Source organism: Eurytemora carolleeae, unplaced genomic scaffold, assembly GCF_000591075.1.
Source record: "Eurytemora carolleeae unplaced genomic scaffold, Eaff_2.0 scaffold642, whole genome shotgun sequence".
NCBI classification, from domain to species: domain Eukaryota; kingdom Metazoa; phylum Arthropoda; class Copepoda; order Calanoida; family Temoridae; genus Eurytemora; species Eurytemora carolleeae.
This window is the reverse complement of record NW_019396764.1, coordinates 151,224-165,111: the sequence shown is the minus strand read 5'-3', so window position 1 is coordinate 165,111 and position 13,888 is coordinate 151,224. Positions and strand designations below refer to the sequence as shown.

General features: G+C 31.9%; 1 protein-coding gene across 1 annotated transcript; it reads right to left on the bottom strand.

Moving 5' to 3' along the window:
- Nucleotides 1-2,216: 2,216 nt before the first annotated feature.
- LOC111708356 (tyrosine-protein kinase RYK) lies at nucleotides 2,217-12,675 on the bottom strand. The gene is made up of 4 exons (XM_023481689.1): nucleotides 12,120-12,675; nucleotides 11,109-11,447; nucleotides 6,725-7,117; nucleotides 2,217-2,777 (listed from the first exon to the last, which is right to left on the bottom strand). The coding sequence occupies exons 1-4, from the start codon at nucleotides 12,180-12,182 to the stop codon at nucleotides 2,343-2,345; spliced, it is 1,230 nt and encodes a 409-aa protein (XP_023337457.1). The 5' UTR covers nucleotides 12,183-12,675; the 3' UTR covers nucleotides 2,217-2,342.
- Nucleotides 12,676-13,888: the final 1,213 nt, after the last annotated feature.

Here is a 13,888-nt window from a genome sequence, read left to right as displayed (position 1 = left end):
CAAATATATCTCATATACTTTCCTTTCTCTTAAAGGAACTATATATAAGGTCAAATATATCTCATATATACTTTCCTTTCTCTTAAAGGAACTATTTATAAGGTCAAATATATCCCATATATACTCTCCTTTCTCTTAAAGGAACTATATATAAGGTCAAATATATCTCATATATACTTTCCTTTCTCTTAAAGAAACTATATATAAGGTCAAATATATCTCATATATACTCTCCTTTCTCTTAAAGGAACTATATATAAGGTCAAATTTATCTCATATATACTCTCCTTTAAATAAATATTTAAAATTGTATAAATATTGAATTGCTACAATTTATTGTTTTCTTACTTCCAATGATTAATTTGGAACGATAATTTTTTTAATAAAATAAGTTTAATAACTTTGTCTCTTTTCAGACTTCTTAAGGAATTAAGTCTTTGCCATAGACTCTGATTTTCTGATCCCTATTCTGTTAGTTCAAATAATCTAAGTTTGAAATATCAAAGATTCACACCATCAGGTTGCGGTTAGAAAATTTGAGTTTTGACAAGAACTTAATTCTTTTAGCTCTTTATATTTTCATTACAACAAACCGTCAAGTGAATTGTCTAGTTAAAACATTAATAAGTTATTTAATATGGACTTTTTCATTTCAACCAATTTTTCTTCGGTTTGATTGGCAATTAAATTTTAAAATATTAACTTTTCATGACTGCGGAACTGAACCAACCTGATTTTTAAATATTCATTTAAAATTTTTTTTTGGAACTTAAACCTTTGTAAGGAAGCGTAGAAAATAGATATTCATGTTCATATTCTTTATTTCATATTTAATACAGATTTTAGTTTTCTCACATTAATATAAATACAAAGGGTACATTGTAAAAAGGTGTTTACAGTTCGATTAACATTTCTTCTTTAGAATATCTTTCCAAATAAATTAAATCATGGTATTTTTTACGATGTATATTTTCTTAAATGAAATAGATGTATATTTCCAATAGCTATATAAAATGTGTAAGGTATAGGATTAAGTTGAAAATGGTCTTGGCAGTGTTCAAATTTTCTAAAGCATATACTTATCAAGAATCTATTTAGAATCCTGTATATTCAAGAAAAGAGAGAAAGCATTGCATTTGTATTTTTGTCTCTTTTAGAAGTATTTTTGAAAAGGTTAATTTTACGAACAAAATTTTTCAAAAAAACATTTTAAATTTTTAACTTATTCAAAAAAATGCCAATTCAGAAACATTCAATTGGAAATTAAGTGCTCTAAGAAGAAGAACCATATCTTTTAAGGGATCAATTTCAAGTGACCTGCCATTTATAGAGTTGGATGTACAATTCACATCGGTACCTTGTAAACATTTGTCACGTAGATATCCTATCTTTATAACTATAAAAATAAGAATATCCCTGATAAAATAAATGTTTAAAGTTGAAAGGAATTATGGAATAATTGGAGATTTACTTGAAATTACGACTTTGATCCCTTTAAGAAATAGTAAAATAGAAAATGTTGTTGGAGATGATTCTATTGTAGCATAAAATCATGCAACTGACCCATTGCAATTATTACAATACAGTGCAGCTACACATTTCACCAGAATACACATACAGGGTTATACACAAAGGGTCTTACTTTAAGGACGACCTAGAAAACTCATAAATTCAAATGGTTAAATTTGAGTAGATCTAATGAATTTGAAGAAGAAAGGAACAAGTTTAAAATTGCAATCTATCCTTTGTGTTTAACCCTGTATATGCAGAATCACTTTATAAGTCAAATCCATCTATGAAGGGTTTACATTTAAACATAATTTACATTTTATAGATCACAGGAGTACTACCAAGATATTGGATTGACTAAAGAGAAGGGTTGAAAGGGGTTTATTCACAGCAATTTGGTTTCTTTATGGTATAAATTGAATAGGGGGAGATTGAAACTCTGAAGGTCTAAACGACTCCAAAGGATTTTATTTTCAATCTGAAACTCAATAAATTTCTCCCAGCGTCCCACTAGGGGGATAGACTCACTTTCATTAATCTACACTGTATTAGCTGGAAACCTTAAACTACAATTCTTGAACAATTTAGAGGAAAAATTTCCATTTAATGAAATTAAAACCATTCCCACTTTTACCTTGTTACTTTAAAGTCCATTTACTTGACTAGGATCAGATTAGTTGGATTGGTTAAATTAGTTTATTTTGAAATTAAATCACGGTTGGTTTATTTATCAGTAATTAAGTCTAGTACAGTTCTATCTCTTCATAAGTTTGATTCTAAACTAACAATCTATAATGACTGCATTGTCTAATTTAGAACATTGGTTGGCTGGTCTAAACTAGCACACTGCCCCTACTGGCTGGTCTGCTGAAATGAAAGTATTGCGGCATTACATGCTTGTACAGTTCCGAACTCACACTGTACGGGGAGGCCTCTCCAGGGGTAGAATACTCATAATCTGGGTATACAGGGGTGGTTCTGGGGACCCTATCACAGTTCTCATAGCCCCCTACCCGGGTCCGGGTTCTCAGGGGCGTAAAATGACTCATTATTCTTGGTTTGTTACTGTCGTACACCAGGCTAGTGTGAAGACTCCCCATACTGCTGGCATAGGGGGATGGTCTACCCGATCTGGCAGGGGCCGGGGACGGGTGGGCGGTCTTGCTCGAGCGGGGCACTGGGGACTTGGTCAGGGGCACCGAGTACTCTGTGACAGAGGGGGAGGAGAATCGTGCCCAACCAGGGGCCTCTGGATTGTACACCGGAACCTTAACAGAAAATCAAATTAAAATGTTGTTCTGAAAAGGAAATAGAGTGAGTGAATTGAAAGAAAAGTTAAAATGAACTTTTTGAATGAGTTTGAGATTTGGTTCCTCTGGTTGGAAAGTTTGGGAGGAAAGTTTTCACTAAATTCTCAATAACTGTCATATGCTCATTTGCTATGCTTTCAAAAATATTTGGGGCAAACTAAATTCTCCAAAATATAGACAGTAAAAATAGGAAAAAGGTTGAACCCATAGTGCAAGAAAAAGTTTTTAGTTGAGGTTCAAAAGCCATTTTTAAGCTTTATAGAAACAAAAAATACATAATAATAAGGATTGAACAAGAAAGAAAAGCAGCATAATATAGTTATATTGCGATGCAGAAAAACTTATTATAACACTTTTTTCTTTCTTTTTCTCCAAATGGTTCGATGATTGATTATTTATTCTAATGGTAATAGTTCCATAATATTTTTAGAAAACTTTTTATTAGTTTTCTTTTTTATTCTTGACCTTTCATAAACAACAAGCCGAAGTGCCCGGCGTTGCCCGTGGAATTTACAAAAACTTTGGAAACAAAAATTCTACTAACCCAAGGGTGCCCAAGTGTTTCCTTAATGAAAATTCAGCCAATTTGGACAAAAATTTGATCAAATTGTGCTTTAAAAATTTGCGATATAACTCTCAATGAACAAAATAAAGTTTTTTTTAAGTAATGACTGAACAAATAGCGAATTATGTCTTAATGCATATTGCATGCATGGTGCAAGGGAAATTAGAAGGAGTGCCTGAAAGCCATTAAAGTATTTATTGAATGTTTATTTAGCATTAAAGGGACTGTAGGCGTAATTTCAAGAGACCAATTGAAAAGCATGCGGTTTAACAATATCAAATAACAATATTTATTTTCTCTGTCTCCCAGAATATTAAAAATTAAAACTTTTTTTTAATATAAAACATCTGTTAAATGGAGGGTCACTTGACTTCAGTCCCTTTAAACTAAATCATTTCCATTTTGCTACTTAACTGATTTTTTACAAAAAAATTAATCAAATTTGATAAGATAAGAACTGTCTCATGAAGATTAATTATCAATGTTGTTTTTAATCTCTTTGCAAAAAAAAACAAGATAATAAATAGATGTTTCTTCTTTGATAAATGATAGAAATAGTAAACAAAATATCTAAAACTACTCCAAACTTTAAAAAATCTTAAAAACACATGTATAAAATTCAAATGTTTCAAAAAATAAATCACTATTTCTATTATTTTTTGTGCCAAAACTTAACTTATAAAGTGTGTTATAAAGTTTTTTTTTACTCTTATTATAAAATCTATCTTTCTAACTATTTTCTTCTATATATCTATCTATCTATTTAGACCATGCATGCATGCCTAGTGTGATGGATTACAGAACCAATTAATTAGACTCAGATTAAATATTCATTTAATTGTTCGGATATCTACCCTTATATGTACATTATTTATACACTCAGTTCAGATATCTACCCTTATATGTACATTATTACACTCAGTTCAGATATCTACCCTTATATGTACATTATTCATGCACTCAGTTCGGATATCTACCCTTATATGTACATCATTTATGCACTCAGTTCGGATATCTACCCTTATATGTACATCATTTATACACTCAGTTCGGATATCTACCCTTAAATGTACATCATTTATACACTCAGTGCAGATATCTACACCTTTATTCTCATTTCGGATATGTATCCATGTTACCATGTACACATACTCAGTTCAGATATCTACCCCTGTACACATACTCAGTTCAGATATCTACCCCTGTACACATACTCAGTTCGGATATCTACCCCTGTACACATACTCAGTTCAGATATCTATCCCTGTACATATACTCAGTTCAGATATCTACCCCTGTACACATACTCAGTTCAGATATCTACTCCTGTACACATACTCAGTTCGGATATCCCCCTGTATATATACTCAGTTCAGATATCTACCCCTGTACATATTCTCAGTTCAGATATCTACTCCTGTACAAATACTCAGTTCAGATATCTACCCTTGTACATATACTCAGTTCGAATATCTACACCTGTACATATAATCAGTTCGGATATCTACCCCTGTACACATACTCTGGTCAGAAGTCTACATGTTTATTGAAGTAGTTTCACTGATTTTATGATAGCAGATGAAACCTCATAGAGAAAAGATATAGAAACTATTTCTTAGGTTTCTATTAATTTTCTGTACCCCGAGTTCAAATATCTACCCCTCTACACACACTCAGTTCGGCTATCTATTTATTGAACTATTTGCACTTATTTTAAGATAGCAGATGAAACCTCTTAGAGAAAGGATATAGAAACTATTTCTTAGGTTTCTATTAATTTTCTGTAGCTCGTATATCCTACTGATACAGAATATAGAATACAGAATACATATCAAGATTACTCTTTAAGATAGAGTATAATGGGCCTCTAATGGGCCATACAATATGCAAATATATTATACCAAACCAAACAGGGTTATCTGCAAAAGATAGAATTTACTTTTATTCTAGCAACAAAAAAGGTGAAATAATATTTTCCGTTAAAATACGGTTAGAAAAAAAAAATACTAAAAATTCAAAATTACTTTGCATAAAGCGGGATTCCTTCCAAATTGAAAACACACTTTCCATGATTCTGCAGATCTCTTTGTTCAAATAAATACCGAGAAATACATCAAATATTATACTTGCTGATATCTTTATATTCATATTGCAAAATATTTGCCAAGAAAATCTGCATTTATGATTTGATTAGACCATAAAGTTCTCACAAATAGTACCAAGCAGTTCTCCTTTAACTTTTATAGATTATTAATAAATGTTTGTTAACTTTTTTTTTGCTACAGAATTGACATGCTTACTATCTATAATTGAACTCTTATCATGTCATAAACTCTGAGAAAATAAACTGTTTGCATAGATAGCTTCAGTACATTAAGGAACTGATTACTTGCCTCGAACTCTAATATCATAATCTTTTTATAATTGTAACTTGAGGGTGTAAATCTTTGATGTTACAAACTGTTGTAATTTAATCTATCAGAATATATTCTTTTATTCCAGTTTAGGACATCAGATAGCAAAGGTAAAAGGATATTTTAGTTTAAGAACAGTTTTCAGTTCCTTTAAAGAAAGGGACAGACCGGCTATGTAAGGTAGTTAAACTGAGTATGCAGTGTTGTGGACAAATTTTTTAGGATTTCTTTGAGGAAACTTTTCCACAATGTATAATTACTGAATTTGAGTGCATAGTCGACGTTCAAAATCATGAACTTGGGTGGGTTCCTTTTTAGAATCAGTTTTTTAAATAATTAAATAATGACGACGAAAAATAAAGTAAAAATTATACAGTAAACTAAATGGTTAAACAGTAAACTAGATGGTTAGGAACATATTTCTCAATAAATCAATGCTAGAATCAATTATTTTGTTTTCATCATTATATTGAATTTCTTATTTTTTATGAATTTATTCGCAGATTTCTACAAATTCTTCAAATGTCGTCTTTTCATTAATAATTCCGGAAAATTTTTGTGAATAATGAGGGACTAGAATGATGAGAAAAAATAAACTAATAATTGAACAAGATTACTTATTTTTGATGATAAGAGTTAATTTTTATTTTCTCAACCTGTTCCGAAACAACTTATTAGTTTACTGTAGAATTTTGTTTACATTTTTGTCGTTGTTACTTAATAATAAAACAACGATTCTGAAAATGTATCCACCCAAAAGTACGATTTTAAACGTCAACTTTGCGCTCAAACTCAGGATTTACAGATCTTTAAAAAGTTTTATATGACTCAAATGAATCCCAAAGAGTTTGTCCACAACACTGCATACTCAGTTTAACTACCATAAATAGCCAGTCTGTCTCTATAAGGGTGGAGAAAAAAATTACCGGACTAAAACTGGCGAGAGTAGCATAGCTGTCACTGCTCGAGAGATTGGAGAGATTTGGGTTCGGGAGAGGTTTCTCCATGTAATCTACTTCACTGTGAAGATGCATTGAGGATCTTAAACTCCCCTCGTTGTTCAACTGCTGTCCACGCTTCTTCAACCGCCTGAGGTAGACCGCGGCAATGAGCACCGCCATGAGAAGAACGCTTGCGCTTGCCGCGCCCATGGCAACAAACATGGTTGGGCTGACACTTGCGAGGAGGACGGATTGGCTGGTAGTGGTGCTGGAGGTATCAGATATGAGTTCTTCAGCTGGCAGGGTTTTCTCCTTGCAGATCTTTCGTCTTTTAAAGTTTAGGATTTCAGGCTCCCCCGGACCCATCGCCAGGCTCAACTGAAATAATCCATCCATTAATCAATCAATCAAACAATCAGTCAACCAATTAGCAAAGAAATTGATCTGATTTCTTATTGTTATGTCTTTGTGTAGACCTTATGATATGTCAAACATATTGAATAAATAATCTGAGATTGAAATATTAAAGGTCTATACGATCAGGGTGCAAATATATAAGGATTTTAAAGTTTTAGTTCATGGCAAAGAATTTATTTCTTTAACAGTGTTTTCCAAAAAACTTGAATCAAAATGACGACCTGAAAATCATAATTTGAAATGAATTGTGCCAGATTTCAAAACATGCCACTGTTTTCACCAATATGTAATCAACTTATCCAGCCAATTATTAAACAAGGATAAATCAATCAGTTATAACTTCAGGAAAATAAATGATATCTATTGAGTATCCAAGGTTACTGATAGTTCGGAAACTAATTACGATAAGAACCTCATTACCTCACAAATCATTAGACAAATGGATATTAGATACAACAAATGTAAATCCAGGGGGGGGCTTGTAGGGCAATACCCCTTCTTTAGAATTTCTTTTAAAGCTTAAAACTCTATAGATTTACCATGTGTTTTACTTTTAGCTTTAAATTTAAATTTAAAAAATAGACTTTTTACTTTATCATAGAGTCAGAGATTAATTTTAATTCTGCCAACGTACATTTATAGTAAAATTTGAAATTTGTTCAAAGGAATGAAAACCCCCGATGGGAATAGGGAATAAATCCCAAAAGTAAAACTTAAATTACTTTAAGTTTGTACAGATTATTATAATATATTCAAATTTAGCAGATTTATTATATTTCAGGATACTTTCTCCAGGGTTACGATATGCTTAGGAGGAACGTGACAGGAATAGTATACTCCAGGTACTCTATAATATACAGGATAGGGGGATCTTGAGTGACATCCCGCAAACACGCGACAAATTAAAATTGACATTTTCTCTCTCCACTAAAATAACTATTTTCTATTGAACCCTCCATATCAGGGGCAGCTAGAGGAGGAGGGGGTCGGAAATCAATAATAGCACACCCTCCCCCTTCATCCACCCCCCATCAAAAAAAGATACAACAAACATTCATTTGCGACTTTTTTTCATCCTATTTTTTTTACAGTTTTTGCAAAAAGAAATGCTTTAAAAAAATTTGAATTATTGTAAAATGTTTATATTACTAGGTATGAAGGGCGCAAAGCGTCTGGAATAAACCTATTTAACCTAAATATGATGAAGACAGACCTAAAAGTTTAACGAAATTGACAAATGATGATGAAAGTTTTTGCTGGTAAAAATTATAAATTAATATATATGATTCCAACCCTAAAAGTGTGTCAACCATTGTAAAAACCGTATTTAAACACACTACTGCAAAAACCAAGCAAAAACCTTGACAATATTGATCGAAGAGAAAAATAATTCAAGCTTTCTAGAATTTCTGGAATTATAACGCAGAAATATTATTTAAAATAATGGTTTTTTTTTAGAGACAATTAGGGTTGACAAACTTTATTGAAATGAAATGAACACTTACAAAAATGTATCAAGGAACTTTACGCTTCCCCCAAACTTCAGTTTGAGTTGTAATAAAGTATTTGAACCTTCTTTGCAACAATCTTAAATTTTGCAATCCCTTTATCTTTGCAATCTGATGGTGTAAACCTTTGTTTTATTTAATAGAATTTATAGTATGACATATCTAGGGTTTACGACATTGGGTTGGAAATATTTGAATAACTTTTAAATATTCATTTCAACATTTTGCGACAATGAATTGCATTTTTGCGAAAATGAGACTCGTTATAACATCATTAAACAAATGTCCATTGATGTTTTTGTGCATTTTCTGCAAGCTCATGTTTCAGCAAAATATATTTGCTGGAAAAGAATAATAAAATGTCAAGTTTTGAAAAAAGGTTTTGGAGATTAATTTCGAACCGATCCATTTATTTTAGTTTATGGTTCGCCATATAATCTCTTATTATTACTTTACAATCTCTTCATCGGAAAATATTATCTAAAACAATAATGTTTATTATAAGCTCCGCCCACATTGATTCAGACTCCTTTGCATACATTTTTAAGACGGGGGCAAACTTTTAATATGTCGCAACGCAACTCCTTGGATTTTGATTTTTCTGAACTATCTTGCACTGTAGAAAATTGAATGATAAAACACATCTAGGACGTACAAAAGTGTGACATACATACATCCCAACCTTATACATTTAGACCAATAAAACTGCTATCCTAAAGAATCATGATTTAAATAGTTTTAACATAAAACATATCGATTGTGCAGTTTAAACAAACCCATTTAATTTGTTAGGTCGATATTCAATCTAGCGTAAAGCTATCTGCAGTAGCCAGATTCGTTTTACAGAAAAATTTAAGGGTTCTAGACTTTTAAAAGGTTTTCTTACAATATGAGAAGGTTCCAACATTTTAAAACTTTATTCTGAAGAAGTTTGCTTTTATCAAACATGCAATTTTTTTACCGTGGAAGAAAATATAAGGCAAAAATGATCGTTATTGGGTTTTTAAAAAGATAGTTTTTGGTTCGTTTTCGACTTATGTTTTCACATCGGATCACAAATTTGCATGTTTGATAAAAACAAACTACTACAGAATACAATTCTTATTGTCGTAAACCTTTTAAAAGTCTAAAAAAATTAAATTGTTCTGTAAAACGAATCTAGCTTGGTGTATGAAAGAAGAAGAAGAACTCCATATTTGTTTAAAGGGTTGTTTAACATAAATAATCATGTAAATATATTGGGGTTAAAGTTCAGAACATATATGCTAGACATTATACATGCTTAAACTAATAATGTTCAGATTTGTTTTAAAATGCCCCATAACTTTACTTTTTTCAAGTCCATTAAGGGATATCAGATATAATCATGTAAAATCTTGTATGTGGGTAAATATATAATAAGAAAGACACAAAACAATATAATTTCCAGTTGTAATAATTTGAACAAAAATTATTTAATAATTTATTTAATTTAATAATTTTTAAAGTTTTATTTTTTAAATTTCAGAAACTGTTTTTTATACATTTTATTGATTTAAGGGTTAAAAATTACTTAAAAATACGTTAAAACCCCTTTAAGCTTTGTAAATATATGTAATATCTAATTTCAATGACATACCCCTCTAAGGAAATGTGACGGAGTTGAAGGGGGGGGGGGGGGTAGGGAATAAGAAGGGTTCTATAAATGTATGTGAGAACTGACAACTATAATTTTTGTCATGTTTCATGCTTTGAGCGTAGAAATATTCCAGTTTTTCATAATTTTAGAATGTTGTATTCTGTATTCATGTGGGAATGATTAGAAACAGATTACGGGTGGAAACAGTGAAAGGCAGGATATATGCAGGGTCGGAGGAGAACATTTAAAATCACAAAAGAAGATTTTTAAAAACAAATTTTGTGTAAATAATAAGTATCCAAGTTTAAATATAAAAGATGAAACTTTTAAGTGAACAAATTGAAAAAAATCATTTGCTAAACCAGTATACCTGGAGTAAACTATGCTTCTACGTTCTAATATACATATATTATCTATACCTGGAGTAAACTGCTACTACTATTAAGTATTACTGGAGTAAACTATCCCTGCTATTTTGTATACCTGGAGTAAATTACCACTCTATTAATAATACCTGGAGTAAACTACCCCTCTATTAAGTATACCTGGAGTAAACTATCCCTGCTATTTTGTATACCTGGAGTAAACTACCACTCTATTAATAATACCTGGAGTAAACTACCCCTCTATTAAGTATACCTGGAGTAAACTATCCCTGCTATTTTGTATACCTGGAGTAAACTATCCCTGCTATTTTGTATACCTGGAGTAAACTACCACTCTATTAAGTATACCTGGAGTAAACTACCCCTCTATTAAGTATACCTGGAGTAAACTACCACTTTTTTGTAAATCTGGAGTAAACTACCTCTATAATTAAGTATACCTGGAGTAAAGTATCAACTTCAGCTGCAACCTTCCCAGTACAAGGGAAGAAAAGACGAAATTTATCCAGGTATGTTGGAACCAACCCCGCCATTGATACATTCACTGTCGGCGGGTCCATCGCCGGTCCTGGGGTGTGAATGAAAGTGATCTTGTAAGGAACGGCGGTATGTGGCTGTGCCCGCCAAGAAAAGTCGATGTGGTCAACTTCTGCGGGAATGGTTTGATGCTGGAAGGTCATGGCGTACTTATTGACCATACCGTCCCGTACATAGTACAGACCATCCGTCTGTATTCCGTACAGTGCTTTGGTCTGGTCAGAACTTAGATACAGGGAAACCTAAATAATTCAATACATGATTGAATATATGTTTATAATCATTAAACAAGAACTTTATTTTTATCAGTTCTTTTTTATGTTTAATTTACCAAATGAATATTATACTTTCAAAAATTTTTATTTGACATTCAGTGTAAATCATAAAAACTAATTTGATAAATCACAGGGCCCAACTTCAGCTTAAAGGGACTGTAAGCGTAATTTTAAGTGACCCGATTTGCAAAGATGGCAATGCCCGCGATTTACTAATAATTATTTTATTTTTCCTGCAGTAGAAATGCGCAACTTTTGTAGAGAAACAACAATTGAAAATAATTATTTTTCAAAATTATAAACATTATATTTGATCCATACTTGATCAGACAAAGTTCTTAATCGAGCATTGTCGTCTTTGCATGGACTAAAGGAATTGAGTCTTTGACACAAACTATGATTTTCTAATCTCTTTATCTTTGTAATCCAATGCCGTAGACCTTATGAATTCTGTTAGATGAACTAATCTAAGTTTTAAATATCAAAGGTTTACACCATCTGGTGGAAAAAATATAGGTATTAGCAAATCAAAGACTCAATTCCTTTATAATTTTAACACTTTTTGATTTGATATTTGCCAGCAATCAATCAAAATAGTCTATAATTCCTCAATTTATCAATCAATCAATCAATGTTTACCTTCCCCTGGGACGGGTTAAGTTGGAAAAGGATAAGAAGGAGAAAACTCCAAGGAGAGATCATTTTTATCCGTCCCACTCTCCTTTGAAGTATTATCTCGTCCCGGTTAGAATTGTCAGATTCTGCTTTATCTCCTGTTTACTTGAACCTGGACTAGTTGGACTGCTTGTCTTGTCTAATTATGAAGACAGAAAACAGACAGGTATTGGATTGACCGGTACATTATGTAGCGGTCTGCCTCAACATTAATCATTCAAGGTATTTAACTGCAGTAACTAGAGCAATGCAATTCTTTACACAGATCATTGTAGAGATCTTAGAGTAGATGTAAAGCTATGTTTTTGCTGTACAGTGATTACTGATTATCGGTTTTTAAACTTCTTCACAAAATTATCTCTGTATGTACAGCTGCAGTACTAATCATGTAGAGGTGATGAATTTTAAAGAAAGGTGTGATAGTTCCGTACTGCTCTGGTGTCTGAGTTTAACTGAGCTGAGCTAAGCTAGGGTTGGGGGGTGGAGAGAGAGAGGTCTGCGGAGGATTCAAACCGGGGAGAGAGGAGCTTTCCGTTGGGAGAGAACCCGAGGTTTCGTGATTTTCCCCTAGACGAGGTTTCGTGGATTTTTTGTAAACAAGGTTTCGTAGATTTTTACTTTTCGAGGTTTCGCGGTTTTCTTGGGTTGTATCAGGTTGTATAAATAAATTGCTCTCGTTAAACTGTGCTTTTTTCGGGGCCGTCTTATCAGATTTCAAAGGAATTTCTTCTGAAAATTCTTGCCATAAAGTTTAACACCATGTTGTATTCATAAACTTAGTTAACGCCAGGAGGCCGTGACAGGGGGTTTCAAAATACGAACACCTGCCTTGTCAATGACATAATATTTGTTATTCGTTGTGATCGGCAAGGTTGTTGTGTCTAACATTTTTTATTCACTTTTGTTAATTCTGATATTTATCATAAGGGGTTGATTTAAATAAAAAGTTTAAGTATCTTGAAAAATCTCAAAAAAAGAAATTTAAAGAAATTGACGAAAGATTTGAAGTAAACATTAATTAAATTAAGATTATTCCATAAAGAGAGGGGTGTTAAGCCATCTTGGAGCATGATAAGTTTGATTATCTAAAGTTGGAGTCAAATTGACAGGGGGGGAAATTGAGAATGTTGAAAGAGGGTGGTGGGTTGAAAATTGAAAGGAAACTTAGGTAGTTTGAATTAGAAAGTTGTAAATTGAAAGTTTAAAATGGAAATTTTATTTTGAAGGATATTGAAAGACCCAGAGCAAAGAAACTTTCGTCAAGTGTTTGTACACACAGCCGAACACTCACAATTGTTAGATTTTTGATTTTTTTTGAGTAATAAAGTATCAAACCTTTCCACAAGAATTGTTTCAGGTAAAACCCAGTTTAAAATAATCAATTTTTTCACAGAACAAACTGATATTTCTCATTTATTCTTGATTATATAAAAGTTTAAAAGTTTTACAGTCTAATATTAAAAAGTATCCCAAGCTTTAGGATCCAAAATTCAGAGGTGTTAATTTTAATGTAATAGTTATAAAGGAAACTAACCCGAATGTACGAATATAGCTAGAAGGTTTATAGTTATATAGTTATAGTTAAGAAATCACTTGGATTGAGTTTCAGAGTTAGTATTTGGCAATAAATATTTGAAGAATGCAATCTCTGTAATCTGAATATCATCTATCAGTTATCAGTCCCAGGCCTATCAGTCCTCGAACTAATGTATGATTGACAAATATATCAAGAT

Coding starts and splice junctions, on each gene's coding strand:
- LOC111708356 (XM_023481689.1), bottom strand. CDS start 12,182: ATGATCTCTCCTTGGAGTTTTCTCCTTCTTATCCTTTTCCAACTTAAC. Junction 11,448..12,119: donor TTAACCCGTCCCAGGGGAAG/GTAAACATTGAT, acceptor TGAATTATTTAG/GTTTCCCTGTATCTAAGTTC. Junction 7,118..11,108: donor AAGTTGATACTTTACTCCAG/GTATACTTAATT, acceptor GGATTATTTCAG/TTGAGCCTGGCGATGGGTCC.